General features: G+C 46.5%; 1 protein-coding gene across 3 annotated transcripts; it reads left to right on the top strand.

The window, feature by feature from the left end:
- Window positions 1–15,648, top strand: LOC144088509 (cytohesin-1). Of its 3 annotated transcripts, none has more exons than XM_077618965.1 (13): window positions 1–267; window positions 7,034–7,116; window positions 8,506–8,570; window positions 9,396–9,462; window positions 9,553–9,671; window positions 10,055–10,135; window positions 10,213–10,325; window positions 10,410–10,558; window positions 10,635–10,747; window positions 12,951–13,029; window positions 13,116–13,184; window positions 13,277–13,431; window positions 15,003–15,648. In XM_077618965.1, the coding sequence occupies exons 1-13, from the start codon at window positions 249–251 to the stop codon at window positions 15,079–15,081; spliced, it is 1,191 nt and encodes a 396-aa protein (XP_077475091.1). In that variant the 5' UTR covers window positions 1–248; the 3' UTR covers window positions 15,082–15,648. The 3 variants fall into 3 exon arrangements, with proteins under 3 accessions (XP_077475091.1, XP_077475090.1, XP_077475092.1); XM_077618964.1 differs by lacking the exon at window positions 1–267 and adding an exon at window positions 3,784–4,014 and having other exon boundaries at window positions 10,635–10,746; window positions 12,953–13,029; XM_077618966.1 differs by lacking the exon at window positions 1–267 and adding an exon at window positions 6,389–6,468.
- The last annotated feature ends 1,400 nt before the right edge of the window (window positions 15,649–17,048 follow it).

Raw genomic sequence — 17,048 nt, 5'->3', positions numbered from 1 at the left:
GTTAGCCAAGTGGCGGCTCGTTGACGGAAGTACTCTCGCTCTGCCTTGTGCTCAAGTCGCAACTTAGTTTTTTTCACCTGTTTGTCAATTTCAGTGTTAAAAAGTGTCGCAAAGTGGAAAGTGGAAGCATTTGAAGGCGGAAGAGGCTTCCTTCTTTTGGAGGTTTGCTCGCTGCCAGTCTGCCCGGAGTCCCTGACCCCCACGCCGGGACCGAGCCTCCCGCACGCCGCCGCCCAAAGAGCGCCGGGATGGAGGCAGACGCTCCAGGTAGGTCCCCGACGACTTGTCATGTGTCGCGATATTCCGAAAAGTGTTTTTTTTATACGTGTTGTGGGTTAAGGGATAGGACTGGACCCCAAGTGTGCTAGAAGTCGTGGAAATGACGCGAGATGATTCATCATAACGTTGGCCGGGCAACGATAGAAGGGCGAGATCGTCTCGGATCGGATGGGCTTGCGTATTAATAATGCATCCATCACTTTTTGTATTCTGTATGAGTTGGCAGTGCTTCTGAAAATAGCTGTCAGCAAATGGCCACACTCTCGTGCTCGGCTCAAAAGATGCAAGACCAACAATATTCACCATGAGAAGACCATTTATGTCTTCTGTCTGGTTTTTGATGACATTCATAATCCATAATCCATTTTATTTCCAATGGTGCATAATGGGCTCGCATGTTTACTTTGGGGTCCATTATCCATCCATTATTCATCGGTAAGTCAAACGTCTACAGTACTTCGAATATATATATACTCATACTTTTTTTCTAGATTACCTGCGTGTTATTACATATTACGTACAGACTAATATTTCTCATATTTTTGGTCACTATTTTTCTCATGTCAACTCGTATCACGAAGACAAACAAGGCTCAGCTCACGTGTTTAAAATGACACTAACGGATAGTAACATTCATTTAGTAGACGTCTATAGACGTCAATGGTAGCGAATGAGCACAATTGGGTTATTTCCTGCAGCTTGCTGTACTAATCACACCAAATTCCAAATTGCACGTGAATTCTGTCAAGAACAAAGCAGAACGAGAAGAGAGGAGCTGTCCAGGTATGAGCAAAGCAGCCCCGATCTCAGGGGATTCGCGCTGTGGATGCTAAGAATAGAAAAAATGAAAACAAATGAAAGTTGAAAGTAAAACATCTCATTAAAATGCAGCGACGGTGACCATCGGACGATGTTATTGCGACAGTTTCACGCTTTGATCGGCAAATTGCGCCTATATTTAGCGTTGCAAACGAGCCCCTAACTGGGCCGGATGCTAACGTTAGCGCTACTTTAACTCTTTGGCCACCCTCGACGGCGAAAGACGTCCGGGGTTGAGGGCTGGCCGCCAACCCTCGCCGTCTGGCGTGGGAGCATGACAGCGAGAGAAAAGGGGTGACGGACGAATGCCGTCACACGTCAACCCAAAAAGAGGAAGCGGTCAAAACGGAAACGATTGCAGGCCTCGGAATAACAGCCGCGCCTTCTAATGTGTACATTTGATACCCTTGGCCCCAAAGAAGTGGCCATTTTCTACTTGCGCTCGCATCTCGGTAAGAAAAGTGCCGCGTAAATTGGATTTGGGATTCTTATTAGCAGACATGGGGACGGTGGCTGAGCTTTGCGTGTCCAGTCTTTACACGTTGTTGTGTCCCGCTGCGGAAGTGGTCCAGCAAACTGCAGGTAAGCCTAAAAAAATAGATCAAAACCATTGTTGCCACAGTTAAAGCTTTAACTCCTGAGATTCAAGTTTTATCATTGGCGCCAATGAGGAATAGAGCAAATATCTATTAATAAGAAATGGCTGAATGTTAAGGCCAACCGTATGTATGTATACATGTGCATCTATGTATACATATATATACATATATATATATATATATATATATATATATATATATATATATATATATATATATATATATATATATGTATATATATATATATATGTATCAGCAACACGCTTATTTATTTATTAACTTATTTATTACCTATTTATTTATGTCTAAGCTGTCTTTTTTCTGTGTCTGTATTCTCACCCTCTTGCTACTGTGACAGTGAAATTTCCCGAATACGGGATGAATAAAGTTATCTAATCTAATTTATGTGCTAATGATACATTCATCTTAATATTGCTTAAAAATTTAGGTGTCAGAGATTGATCTACATTAGGGATGTCCTGATGCAGATTTTTTTTTTTTTAGTTCTGATCCGATATTGTTTGGTTGTGTTGCCATGTCAATTTAACGTACTCAAGGCCTTCTGAATTTGGCGTGGTTTATGCGAGCAGCGGGACTAACCGTTTTGGACTGGAATTCCAATTTGCCTTAGGCGAGAACAAAAATTAAAAAGGGAACAGAAGTGAGCATTTGTACGAGTTTCTCATTCCAGGAATTGACGGGGTAGAGAGAGATTGCGAATGAAATCGTTGCGGCGGACAGTGTTGTTGACGTGACTCGACGTTTTGCGGCCAATCGGATGCTGACCAAGTGCGACGCAAAAGGGAAGTGTCACTAATTTCTAAACTTCTGACTCAGCGTTGCGCTTGTGCCAACGTGTTTGCGTCGCCGGACGACATTGGGGAAGTCCATCATCGTCGCTTCCGCTGACGCCACAATCTCGCCGCTTGTCGTCACGCCAACCCCAGCAACCTCGCCGATCTTTTGTCTTGCCAGCGTTGACGCCGATTTTAAAAAGTCGCCTCTTTTGCATCGTTTTTTTTCTCACTACAGTTGTGCTTAACATCAGAAGGCCATCTAGAATTGTGCCGGTTTATTGTCTTTCATAAGAGTGACCGACAGGGTTCGCTGTTTTCTGCATTTCTCCACATAAAACGAAGCAGAAGCTGTAGTATTAATTTGATTTTCATAAAACCGATGCCATTTTTAATTCAGCCGACTAACCATGTCCACAATTTATAACTCCAAGCTATTTATTTATTAAAGATACTTTTATTTATTGTTGATTATTTTGGTAAAACCCACCCCCTTCTTAGTCACAGAAAAATTGCTGTTTTTTTGTATAGACCAAGTAAATTAAATATTTTTAGCGCCATCTGATGGAATCTTGATCATAACATTTAATTTACTGATTGTTTTTTAGATTTTGATTTTACGTTTTGTTGATAACAATTGAACGCACCTTCTACACAGATAAAGCCAAATACTTTTTCTTGTTGTGGCTACTAATAATCACATGTACAACGTTTATTAAAATAAAATGCAAAATGTGAGATTAATGTAACTGTAGATAGCAATGTTGTGCAAGTTCTCAAGACAAGTCCAAACATAGGCGGATATGGACTAGCCAGATTTTAACGCACACACAATCTGGCAGCAGAAGTGCACAAGTTGTGCATGTGTCAATCAAGTTCCCCGCCCCCACACTGCCCAACTGTAGCACCCCCAACCCCTCTCCCCCTTTATTTTTCTTTTGGGTGTGTGTGTGAGAGAATGCACAAATCCGGGGGGAGAGGTGGGCACTGAACGCGTCATCAGGCCCCGAGGCTGCACCTTTCACCCAAGTTATGTTAAGCGAACATGACACCCGGATATGCGGTGTATTTTCTTCAAACGAACACATTACGACAGCGCTATTTTTTCTACTATTGTTTGTAAAACCCATTAATCTAATTGTGGTAACGGTTTTATTTCTTGTACCATAAGTGTAAATTTAGGATGGCTTCTCTTTGGCGAGACACGGTCGTTTGACACGACTGCGTATTTTATTGTGAAAATGCAAAGCGGAAATGGGCCGTTTACTTGACAGTCGCGCGCACGCCCACGAAGAAGACATACAGGACAAGGGTGGAGTTTAGCCCGGAACTTGGGCTTGCTCAACTATTCCCTTAACCACGGAAACCACTTCTAAACCAACTCGAAACAACCCGCTAGTGTTTTAAAAGTAAACAAAAAAGGTCCAAGGAGTTAATTTGGAACGCTAGGAAAGGCTGGAACAAGTTTTTGAGCGAAACCAGACTGCTCGTCAACATGGTGTTAAAGTCCGAAGACGGCGTGGGTGAGTCAAACTACGTTAATTAATGGCTCACATTGATACAACGAAGAAATGGAAGAAATATGCGAAATAGTTCCGTAATAAGCTCACACGTGAAACTTTGACGTTCCAAGAACTCGCGGAAGTCACTTGTTGCTATTCCCCGTGTCTTTTTTTCATTTGTTTCAAACTAAACAACTTGAACCCAGAACCGCTTGGAATCGACACTTTTGCATTATGTGATGGCTTCCCGTAAATTGAGGCCGAACTTTTATCTGAAATTATTACTTGGACCGTGGCGCACCATTATGTTTCCTTTTCATATAAAATGGGTCTTACAGGGGGAAAAATGTCCCAATGTATTGTGGGGAGCTGTCGGCCAACTCCATCAACACGTATTTTCCCGACTAAAAACGTCTTTTTATTCGATTCGTTCAATTTCCATTTTTTGGGGAGAAAATTCTTGAACCAATTTCCGTGAACGTGTCTTCAAATATATCTCCATAAAGTATGATAAACGTGAGTTTTAGTACAAACTCTTCAACAACAGGTGGCTGCAGCCTGCTTTGTGTGTGTGTGTGTGTGTGTGGCATGGTTATATTGCTCCTCTTTTGAAAGTTAAATAATCCCCCAAAAATGGGCTAAAACCCACGTGACAGGATATCCAGATGGTCCATATGTGTGTATCCCAACAGGTTATTAGTATGTTCTAGCCAAGTATTGATATTGAAAGATATCATTTACTACATGGAATGGTACCAAAAGTTTGGGCCGCTTCAACAATAGCCCTCTGTGGCGGGCGGCGTTAATTAGTAATCGCATTATCGTGGGTCTCGGTGACCAATCCCGTTGGGATGGAGCGAGTCACACACACACGGCTGCTTTGTCGTGGCGGGGGGAGTCCGTATGTGCCGGGGCCCCCCCGCCAAGCTAAAAGTGGTCCAGACGGCTGATCCGCCAGGGCCCGGCGGTTTGATAACCAGCGCCGTCTCGCCGTCGTGGAGTTTTTGCGTCGGCGGACGCCCTCTTTTTCCACTCCAGTCGGCATTTTTTTTAGGTTTCGATCAGTGTTTTTACACTGGGTGTCCCGTTACGAGCCATTTGTGCTGAAAAACGTTGTTCTACCAAAGTTGGGAATTCCCGAGGTCACCGTTGGGGCCAATCAGAGATTGTTTGTCATGTTCCTTATTGTATCATGTTTTGTATATTGTTCTTTTTAATATTTGCATATTCGATCACTTGGTCAAAAAGACTGTGATCATTTCATAGCATCATTTACAATTCATTAGTTTAAAAGTATAGACAGAGATGAGTGAGATGAAAACATTTTATTATTATTTAGATTTGTGGACGTCAAATTAGTCATATTCTTGGTATTGGGAAATGTAGCCCAAGTTTCTCCAGTCGGATGAAACTGCCTTCTGATAGCGTCACTGTTTTTTGATCAAACGACATGATTTGTATTATCGACATTGTTATTAAATAGGTTAAATAGGTTGGGGTTCAAAAGCAATACAAGCGCGCTTTGAAAGGTCCAAGAATGCGGTGGGACCGGCTCGTCTGAACGTGGCGTTGTTGCCCGAGCGATCGTTTCCAGGCCGGCCGCGATAGGATCGGTCGCCGGTAGACAAAGGCTTCCGCTCCCAAAGAAGTCCGCGGCGTGTCAAAACAACGAGATTAATCGAAAGAAAGCAGCGGCCTTCGGCGTAGGCGACCGTGGATTACGCGATAGCGTGGCCGGGGGATGTTTTTGTTTTTGCTTTTTCCCGGACGGCCGGGGGATGTTTTTGTTTTTGCCGCGCCTCGCTGTACATTCAGCATTCCTTCACGGGACGTTAACTCGCTGTTCGCCATCGACGGCGATGGACAAATACAAAGGAAAGACGTCAAATTAAGCAAAGATATCAGTGATCTAGGCTGGCATTGCGCGATCTTGCTTGCAGTCAAAACCATTTGGACGTCCTTCGCCGACGATCGCGGCCCCCGAGTTGAGGCACGCCTACTTGCCACGCACGGTTAAGATGAGTTACTCAAGAATTTCCTGAGAATAGCATGAAGCGAGTCTTCCTTAATCAGACGATGACGGATAGTATGACTCGTTTTGGAGGGGCGGGGGGTGCCAGTGCGAAGAGCTGAGTCACGTCTGCTGCTCTTATGACAACATTCCATCTTGGCCTCATTTGACCAATGCCTGCCTTCCTGCCCGCGTGGACTCCGAGACTGGAGCTGGATCGGGGAAACTACATCTAAGATAGATAATATACCGGAAGGCTTGTTTTGGAGGAAGAGAAAGTACAGCCACGGGGGCGGAGCCTGCACCTTGAAAGGCAAAAGAGAGAAGGGGGGGGGGGCAGCGGGGCGCGGCACGGCGCTTCCCGCGTGTCTCGCGCCGCTCGCGGGCAGGCATGGCATCTCGTACATATGTTTGTCCGCCGAGGAACTGACGGAATTCTTGAAAAGCGAAACGCCTCGCATCAGGTGAGTAAGCGTTGCGTCACGTGGGAAAGAGTAGAAAAGTTCCCCGTGCTTTGATTGGAGCGTTTTGTCGGATGTCTCCATCGCATCGCCTTGGGTTCCGTCCCGATTTCCCTCATGAGATTTAGTCCGTGTGTAGATCTCTCGTAGAAGAGCGTGAATGTGGAGAAGCCTAATGGATCGTGGCGACCACCGTGATAGATTGCCTGTCGGCCCATCCCACAATGCATTAGTGCTCATCCGCAAGTGGGCTGGGCTTGCTGGTCTCTTGGTCTTCTGGTCCTCCAACCTGCTGGCTTGGGCTAGGTAGCTTTGATCACACCTTGGTGCGAGTGCTCAAACGGTGTCCCGAAGAGCCCACAAAAGTTCTCCTGGAAAAGGAAAAAAAAAACAGAGCCCAAATTTAGATAAGTGTCATTTCTTGTTTCGTTTTTTTTTTTCTCGGAGTAAACACAACTGCAGCCACGATTCGTTTATTTTATTTTTACGGTCTCCAATCGTCCGAATAATACGGTAAAGATGGTCTCACGTGTCGTTTTGACGCATTTTGTGTTTTTCTTCTCACCAGTGCCGGACGACCTGACGCCGGAGGAGCAGCAAGAACTGGAAAACATCCGCCGGCGCAAGCTGGAGCTGCTGGACGACATTCAGGTAGCCCCAAATTAAAAAATTATAATAATTGGGAATAGTTTTTTGATTGGTCATCCGGTCTCGCCTTGTTTGTTCAGTCTTGAAATTCAGGCCCAAGAAACGATAGGAAAATATTTGCTCCCCCCGCCCCCATTCTTGTCCAAATTCCCCCGCCGCACATGTTGAGCCCGTGGAATGCGGGCTATTTCCTACCCACATCTTTTCCGTGTATAGCATAACATTTGTTTGCGATGGCGGTCCAGCCGTTCTAAGCTCTGCTATGACGCTTACTTGTTCAATTTCCTGGCCATTGGACGGTCACGTTCTCCAAATCGGGGCTCACGTGCAAAACCACGTCATCCACTAGACCGGGGGGAGGGAACCTATGGCTCGGGAGCCACATGTGGCTCATTTGATGGGTGCATCAGGCTCTTTGCTAACCTTTGAGCTAAAATATGGAAATGGCTGAGATACTACATCGAGAGCAGCTTTTATCTTCTTTTTTTTTGCATTAGATTCTTCTGGAATGCATAATGTCATTAATTAGCAACTGCATAAAAATCTTGTCAAAAGTATGAGTTTTTTCCACTATAAAAGGTGTGAAATTACGAAAAAAAACACCCATTTCCATGTATTTTGACTTTTAAATTCAGAGTATGGCTCCCAAGGAATAACATTTAAAAATATGAATTCTTGGTCAAAAGGGTTCCTGACCCCTGCACGAGACGTTTCCTTTTAAAGGCATTGTCCATCACAAACATCCAGATGGCATGCTTGGTTTTGGCTTCTCGTGGTGGATCCATCACGCAAAGGCACTTTTTCCTGAGCCCGGACTGTCTAGGCCGTCCAAAAAGTGTCCAGGCGACCTCCCCGGCCGGGCCTTTTTTGACTCCCACGTCCCCCCCCCCCTCTCTCGCGCGTGCGACCGTCCAGGCCCTGCCATTGTTTGCCAGCATCCGAGGAATGCGTTGGGACGGCGAGGGCTCCCCGCCGCACAGATGTCGCCTTTGTCGGTCGTCCGCGTGGGAAACGGAGAGGGAGGTTATGGCCGTAAATCGCTCGGGTCCTCGCTGACTTTTGAACCCTACGCGGGACGGACTCCACGCCGGCTTGTCAATACAAAGATGTTGATTGTTCTCCTGACGTGGCCCAGCAGCCAATGAGCAGCGCCTGTCATTTCGCTCTTGAATATTGACTTGGACCACAAGGACGAAAAAACGTCCCGATCCAATCGCCCGGAAATGAATTGAGGCTAACGCTTTCCATTCTCCAAGTTCACAAATGAACTTGACGTCGCCGATAATCCGACACGGCGCCAAAACGCCGACCCGAAAGGAGCGGCGCTCGATCGTCGGCTCAAAGCGTTATTGAAACCACGTTGTAGACTAACCATGGCCTTCTTTTCCACAGCGGCTGAAGGATGAGATAGCAGATGTGACCAACGAGATTGAGAACCTGGGTTCCAGCGAGGAGAGGTGAGACCAGGCCAGGGCAGGCTGGGAAATGAGCCATATTTGACCTTCTTTTTTCCCCCTCTCTCCACACAAAAGCCAGCAAATGGAAGGTAGTATTATCCAATTGGCAAAGGAGTCGTTCTCCATCGCCTCGTTTGGCCTTCTGCGTATTTCCATAGCAAAGCAAGCCGTCAATTATGGACGGCCAGCGGACGGCCATCGAGTCACGGCCGATCCCGCTTCCGCTTTGGCCACGCTTTTAAGAGGCTTTCAATGTCCCGCCCCATTGAATAATGCAGGCCAGGCGCCCACCGCCACTTTCCCGATGAAGGTCGGCGCCAAAGCCATTAACGGCTAACGGCCTCGCCTGACGTCCAAATCTTAATGAAGAAAAGCACTCTGTTTATGGCTCCAATTTTTATTGTTTATTAAATTCATGGTACATCACTCATGGTCTGAATTTGACAACAATAATCGCGCAATTCATCTCAACTGGGAGGAATGGCAGCATGTAAATGCTCATCTTCGTTCATGGCAGCCCAAGTGTTAGCATCTTTAAAAGAATAGACGGACGGGCGGGGTGTTCCAAAATGGTTGACCCTATTTTAGAAGGCCGATCGTCGGATATCTTTTCAGGTTAAGAATTGAAAATGAAATGCCAAAAACTTGAAACGTTTCTATGTAAGCTGTGAAAATTTGAGGTCATTCCAATGAAAATGGTCCAAATGATTGGCCTACGAACTGGAGTCAAACATTTTACAAAACCCCGTATGTGCATTGAAGAAATTTGCGTGGGTGTCTGTCCAATTTTGAATTTGGAGAGCTAACCAGCATCTGACCTTTCAGGAAAACCATGCAGAGGAACAAACAGGTGGCCATGGGGCGTAAGAAATTCAACATGGACCCCAAAAAGGTAGGTGGAGGGGCAGGGGGTTTGGTCCAGTGTAGTCCAATCCAGTCCAGGCCCTAATCGAGACTTTCCCCCCTTTTTGGACTCTTCCAGGGCATTCAGTTCCTCATCGAGAACGACCTGCTGAAGAACACCAGAGATGACATTGCTCAATTCCTCTGCAAGGGGGAGGGGCTCAACAAGACTGCCATTGGGGATTACCTCGGGGAAAGGTAAGCACAACCCTCTTAAATTAAAAAAATAAAACATATAAAGTTCCGGCCTTCTGTGGATACTCCGCTTTGGAAAAAGGGCAGGGGCATAGTTTTCATTTTGCTGACTTTCCTGGGGGGCCACGCCCATCCTTGGACAAGGTCTGGGTCTCACTCATCTCCATCTGCTTTCAATTGGCTTAGTCAGGCTTTTGCAACGCGCTGGCTTAAGGGAAATGAAAGAAAGAAGGGGCCTTCCAGGAAATGGCCATTTTTGGAGATGATGGCTCAGACGGTCACGCATTAAGGGAGGGGGGGGGCTTTGACGCAGCACGGATGGGCGCCGAATTAGCAAAAGGTTCCATCTGGTAATTGATCCCATTCCCATTCCTCCCATTGCACAGAGATGATTTCAACATCCAGGTCCTGCATGCTTTTGTTGAACATCACGAATTCACAGACCTCAACCTGGTTCAGGCACTAAGGTGAGAAACAGCCACCTTTTAGTAGATAGAAAGCAGACAAAATAGCTTGAAAGTTTTCTCCAATTGTTTTTTTCCAGACAGTTCCTGTGGAGCTTCCGTCTCCCGGGAGAAGCCCAGAAGATCGACCGCATGATGGAGTCCTTCGCCCAACGCTACTGCCAATGCAACCCTGGCGTTTTCCAATCCACGGGTACCATTCGCTGACGTCTCTGGGGCACGCCCCCCCCCCCCTCTTTATTTGGAAAACATCGGGACACTTCCTTTTGTTTTGCAGACACGTGCTACATTCTGTCGTTCGCCATCATCATGCTCAACACCAGCCTTCACAACCCCAACGTGAAGGACAAGCCCGGCGTGGACCGCTTCATCGCCATGAACCGGGGGATCAACGAAGGAGGGGACCTGCCCGAAGACCTGCTCAGGGTGAGTGCGGCCGGGCGTGGCACGGCGCGGCATGACTCATCGCCCCTTACCAACGGCGTGGCTCTTTCCCGCGCAGAATCTCTACGAGAGCATCAAAAACGAGCCCTTCAAAATCCCGGAAGACGACGGCAACGACCTGACGCACACCTTCTTCAACCCGGACCGAGAAGGCTGGCTTCTGAAACTGGGTGAGTCAAAGGGAATTTTGACATCAAGAAAAGGCAACCCGTCCTAAATTTTGGCGTAACCATCGGTCCATGGCAAAATGATGTGGTCAGCCGATGGATGGCGTTACCCACACGCGTAGTCACTGTCAGCAGTTGAACCAACCAAGTCCCATTTTTGGCTATTTTCCATAATTTTGTGACCCAAACGTAACGTTTACGAGGCTAACCTCTCTTTGCTACGTGAGGGAAATTTCTAGCTGTTCTTTGTTAGGGAGTACTTAGTCAGATAATAACCCTAAAAATAGCCATTTCATTTATTAGCGCTTACTGTCAGATAACAGCTCCGAAATGAGCACTTTCATTTGTTAGCTCATACTATCAGATAATGACTAATATATAATAATAGCCATCTCAATTGTGAGGGCATACTTAGTCAGATGATACCATGCTCACATTGGTCTCAGCCTCAAACTGTCCAAGCATTAAAAAAAAGGAACTTTGAGACGTTTTGGTTCTCTCTTAATGTCATTTTCAAATCTTTTCTGTTCATCGTATAAAGAAAGTAGTTTTAATGTAGCAGTTTGGCAAGAAATGTTCTCTGTTCCTCACGTTAATGGCGATACGATATGATTGGAATAGTAAAGGCGTGTTGTTGTGAAAGAAATTGATTTCACGCGTTGTGAACCTGGACGACATCGACTTAGAAATATTTGATGTGCGCGTCGGCGGAATACGGGAGGGAGTTTAGAGTTTTGAGTGGGCTTTCCGCCGGCTACCAAAGACTTCTCCTTTCCTCCTCCTCATGATTGTCGAGGGCGGTAATCACAGCCAATCTGGACCACCGGAGAAAATCCAGGTGGAAGACGCCAACGGGGATCCCTGCCCGTCTTTGGTGTGCCGCATTTTAGCGTGGACGGCTCCGCCTGGTGGCGGGCCCGCGTAAAAGCAGCGCACCAAAGGCCAAAGGGAATGAGAGCGTGCAATAATTCCTTCTCATTTGACCATTTTCCTTTTTTTGTTCCTTTTCCTGTTTGTTCCCATGATTTTGGCCCTTGTCTTTCCTACCCCAGGAGGTACGTACGCCTGCGAAACAAATTGCTGTCGGCTCGGGTGGGTGCTTTTGGTGGCGCGCCATTTTTGCTTTTCCTTCTTCTCCTGCTCCGGCGACATCCGGCTGGGTTTTTTTTCCATGTCTGTGGTCATTCCTGTTTGTCCCGAATCTTTTCGGTCCGCTCGCCGCCGCCGCGCTGCTGGTCTGGTTTTGATTTTTGTGTGTCCTCATCTTCTGTCGTACCTCTGCGGGTGGTTTCGTCGTATCTCGCGACGGCGGCCGTCCGTCTTTTCACACCGGCTGCATTATCCCCTTCCCCGACAGGTCCAAAAGGGAATAGTGCAGCTTTTGTGGGCTCTTCCGTGGATCGGATGGACGGGCGCGTGCTCCTTGGAGCGGAGCAACGATGCCCCTCCCACCGCTCTGGGAAGCAGCGCCCGCCACGCCCTCCCCTCCCTCGGCATCATTCCCCAGTCTACTCGGGGGATTGTGCCGCGGGACCGGGTAGCCGGCTCCATCCAATCCCAGGCATCGTAATCTACGCCACGCCCGTTTTGTGTACGTTTGTCCTGTCCGCGAACGTTGGGGCGATGGTGACGCCCAAGTGGGAGGGCTGGCACCTCACTATCTCGTGTCGCCCGACATCCAATCCGTTTGGATTGGACGTCGAGCGCCGTCACCGGCCGCTATTTGGTGGCCGTGATTAAGTCCAATTTGGAATTGAAAGACAAAAAGGCATCTGACGTGGTGACAAACGACTCTGAAAAACAACGTGTGTTCCAAACTCTGTTTATTATTGTAACATTGCAGTAGGTTTTCCAACTTTCCAGTCACACTTGTTTTGACTCCTGGCAGGTAACATGGCGGCGACTTTGCATACTCGTATCCATTCTAAAAAATACACCAACAGGACCCGTTCATTTCCCGTCGGGCAAACTTGGCGTTTCATTTGCTTTCAGCCCCAATTTAGCTTGAAAAAAATAAGATGGAGCGGATATCGCTCACGCCATCGTAGTTGTGCTTTCCGGCGTTGTCGAGCTTGATCTGTCTGTCGGCCATCTTTCTTTGGTAGGAACTTCCATCCGTCTGTCGCTAGCGCTACGCTCTGTTGACTTGATTTCCCCAAACATTTGTTTTCCCCTTCTGCTCACTCTTTGCTGACTCTTTGCTGGACAGGAGGCCGCGTGAAAACCTGGAAGAGAAGATGGTTCATCCTCACCGACAACTGCCTCTACTACTTTGAGCACACCACGGTGAGATCACGCCGCTTACCCCCCACCCCCTCCAGCTCGGAAGTCGCGGCTCGCTAACGCCGGTGTTTTTTTGGGGGGGCGTGCAGGACAAGGAGCCGCGGGGGATCATCCCACTGGAGAACCTGAGCATTCGGGAGGTGGAGGACAAGAAGCCCGTAAGCCCGCCCGCCCGCCCGCCCGCCGCCTTTCCTCCTGCCCCGCCGCCGCCTGCTTTTGTGTGACGCTGAATTGTTTTTGTTGGCCGCAGAACTGCTTCGAGCTTTTCATCCCCGACAACAAGGACCAGGTGATCAAGGCGTGCAAGACGGAGGCGGATGGCCGCGTGGTGGAGGGCAACCACACCTTCTACCGTATCTCCGCCCCCACCGTTGAGGAGAAGGATGTGTGGATGAACAGCATCAAGTGAGTGTTCTCTCTCACACACACACACACACACACACACACACATGCTCTCGCTCTCTCACACACTCTCTATCACACTGTCTCACTCTCACACACACAACTTTCTCTCACTCTCATACAATCTCTCTCACTCTCTCAAACTATCACTCATACACTCGCTTACACTCTCCCACACTCTGACTCTCACACTCACTCACTCACACACTTAGACTCTCTCTCAAACACACACACAGTTCTCTCACGCACTTTCTCACACTCTCTCACACTGACTCTCATACTCACTCACTCTCTCACACACTTACACTCTCACTCACACTACCACTCTCTCTCTCTCACACACAAACACAGCTGTCTCACACACACTCTTTCTCACTCTCTCACACATACACTCTCACACTCTTTCTCACTCTCTCACACATACACTCTCACACTCTTTCTCACTCTCTCACACTCTTTCTCACTCGCTCTCACACATACACTCACTCAGTCTCACTCTCTCACACACAAGTCTCACTCTCACACTATCACACACTCACTCACATTGTCTTTCTCTCACTGACACAAACTATCACTCTCACACACACACACACAACTGTCTTTCTCACTCTCTCACACACCCTCCATCACACACACTCACACTCACATACACTGTCGCTCACACTCACTCTCACACACTGTCTCACACTCTCACACCCACACACTCTCCCTCACACTCTGACTCTCACACTCTGACTCACAGACACTCACTAACTCTCTCACACTCAGTCTCTCTCACACACACTCTTTCTCACTACTTACTATAGTAAGGCTTTTTTTCCCATAAAAACGACCATGTATAGTAAGGCATTTGTATTAAGAAGCGACAGTGTATAGTAAGGCTTTTTTTTTCATACAAATGACATTGTATAGTAAGTATACTTACAGTCTCTATCTTTCTTTCTCACACTCTCGCTCACACTGTCTCACTCTGTCACACACTGTCTCACTCTCACACACGCACAACTCTCTTTCTCACACAGTCTCACTCCGTCACTTACTCACTCACATTGTCTTTCTCACACACTCCCTCTCACACTCTCACTGTCTCTCTCTCCCTCTATCACACACACACTCGCTTACACTCTCACTCTGTCTCTCAAACTCTCTCTCACACCCACACTCAATCGCTATCACACATACACTATCTCTCTCTCACTCTCTCACACCCACACAACTCTCTCACACTCTCACACGCCCACTCACTCACTCACTCTATCACACACACACACACTCTTGCTCGCTCTCTCACCACTCTAACACACTCACTCTCACACACACATTCACGCCCACACTCTCACATACACTCTATCATACATATACTCTCACTCCACTGTCTCACACTCCCTTTCTCACATTCTCTCACTCGCTCTCTCACTCACACTTTCTCTCACACTCTGACTCTCTCACTCTCCCTGACTTTCTCACTCGCTCTCTCTCTCTCACACACACACACACACACACACACACACACACACATACATTAACGCACACACTCCCTCTCCCTGACGTTGTCCAACAATTACCGTCCACAGAGCCGCCATCAGCAGGGACCCTTTCTACGAGATGCTGGCTGCCAGGAAGAAGAAGGTCTCGTCCCTCAAGAGGCACTGAGAAGCGGCTTTTTCCGGACCGGAACGGACCGCTTAGGAGAGAGAGCAAGAGGCACAGACTCAAAGAGTCGCTAGCCGGTCCGCTAACGTCAGCGGGTCTGAAGTCAGGCGCGGCGATGTAGTCCTTTTTGGTAGGAAGAGAACCTGGTTCCAGCTTTACTACTCCCTTTTTCTTTGCTTTTATAGAAACCCTCAGGCCCTCGGTTTGGTATTTTGGAGAGAAACGCTGCTGGTTAGCGACAGTAAAGTATATGAATAGTGCGACAGACGGCGCTACGGGTTTTTTGAGACGGGCGCCCTCAGGTCTACAACCAAAAACGGGTTCGTCACGCCGAATGCCTGACGTTTCTTTCGCCTTCAGATTTCACTCCTGTTGGTGCACTAACGCCTAGACAAAAACAATCGTATTGCTCGTCAGTATTGCTTTATTTATCCATTTGTTGTACATACTTCAATGTATAGTGTTGTCGTTTTTTCCATTTTTTGTTTGACTATTGGTCTTGCTGTTTTTACTTTGTAATCCTGTTAAAAAATAATTGAATTGAGTGAAATAAATTTAAAAAATCCATCCGTCTGTAGAGCATGTGCTTTTAGCTGTGTTTGAGTTTGATTCATTTAATGTGGGACACCACGTTAATGAACATAAATATGTAAATATATAAGATTGTAACCTAAGGCAAAATGAATTGGACGTCTATCTCCGTCAATGGCAGCTAAACGGTTGAAATGTAAAATCCCGCAGAGATCAAATCAAAATCACTATTGCACTCAACGTTTTCTGTCATCTTACTACGGTAAATTCGCACTGCTGTTCCTCCAGGTGAACACCAGATGGAGCTACTGGACTTTGTGGCAGCCAAATTCCATGAGGAAGCAGGAGTCTTCAAGCTTTTGGTCAGAACAAGGTTTCTGCTCTGAATTTGCCATATTTAAAAATATGTAGTATTGTTAAATTAGTTTTCTCGGACGGGTGCTCGTCAGATTAGAGATTCCATCATGGCGCTGTTCAGGGTGGACTTTTCGGGTCGAGGGGAGCTGGCAGAGAGGCAGCAGAAACTGGCCCAGATGCTCTCCAGGCTCCACAAGATCTCTGAAGGTTGGCATATTATCGCTGAAGATGTACCTATTCACAAAGTGTCAAATCTTATCCAGATGAATGGAATTGATGACGTACAGAATGTAGGAATACTATATTTAAAAAAAAGAAGAAGAAAATGAAAAGAAAACGGTTTTCGTTGACCTGTATGCTTAGTTTTGTTTGTAAACGTCTTTTCAGGTTTTTAATCGTATGATCTAAACGGCCTAATTTGGGTCGGCTCCAACAAGACACGTTTGTTAAAGGACATGAACAGAAGTCCACCAAGAAGTTGTTGTTTTTTTACGTTGGCTGATTTTTGTTTACTCGACGCATGGCGACAAGGTAAGAAATGCTCCCGTTTTCTACATTGCAAGCTTCTATAAAGATATAGTTCTACTTGCAGTCATCATATCTCCAAATCGAATTGCGTTTAGTGTTTTTTAATCGTTTCAAAGATTGCACAAGGACAGAAAAGAAGACGGCTCAATGATGAACTTTCAAATTCGAAATTCCTTTATAGACCATTTGTCATAAAATGAAAATCCTAATTGTGGAAAGACACTCTCTCCAGTAATATTGGTGATATCTGACGACTTGATTTATTTATTTATTTATTTATTTATTTTTGGTAATGACCATGTATAGTAAGGCTTTAAAAAACATGTATAGTTAGGCGTTTTTCTTAAAAAAACGACCATGTATAGTAAGGTTTTTTTTCGTAAAAAATGACATAGTATTGTAAGGCTTTTTTCTAAAAAAATGACTATGTATAGCAAGGCTTTTTTTTCTTAAAAAACGACAAAGTATAGTAAGGCTTTTTTCTTTAAAAAAACGACATAAATGGATGGATGACTTGTGGGATGGACAGTCTTTCCCAAACCGTGGAGAGC

Source organism: Stigmatopora argus, chromosome 14 (genome assembly GCF_051989625.1).
Source record: "Stigmatopora argus isolate UIUO_Sarg chromosome 14, RoL_Sarg_1.0, whole genome shotgun sequence".
NCBI classification, from domain to species: domain Eukaryota; kingdom Metazoa; phylum Chordata; class Actinopteri; order Syngnathiformes; family Syngnathidae; genus Stigmatopora; species Stigmatopora argus.
The sequence above is the reverse complement of the archived record's forward strand: the minus strand, read 5'-3'. Positions and strand labels throughout refer to the sequence as shown.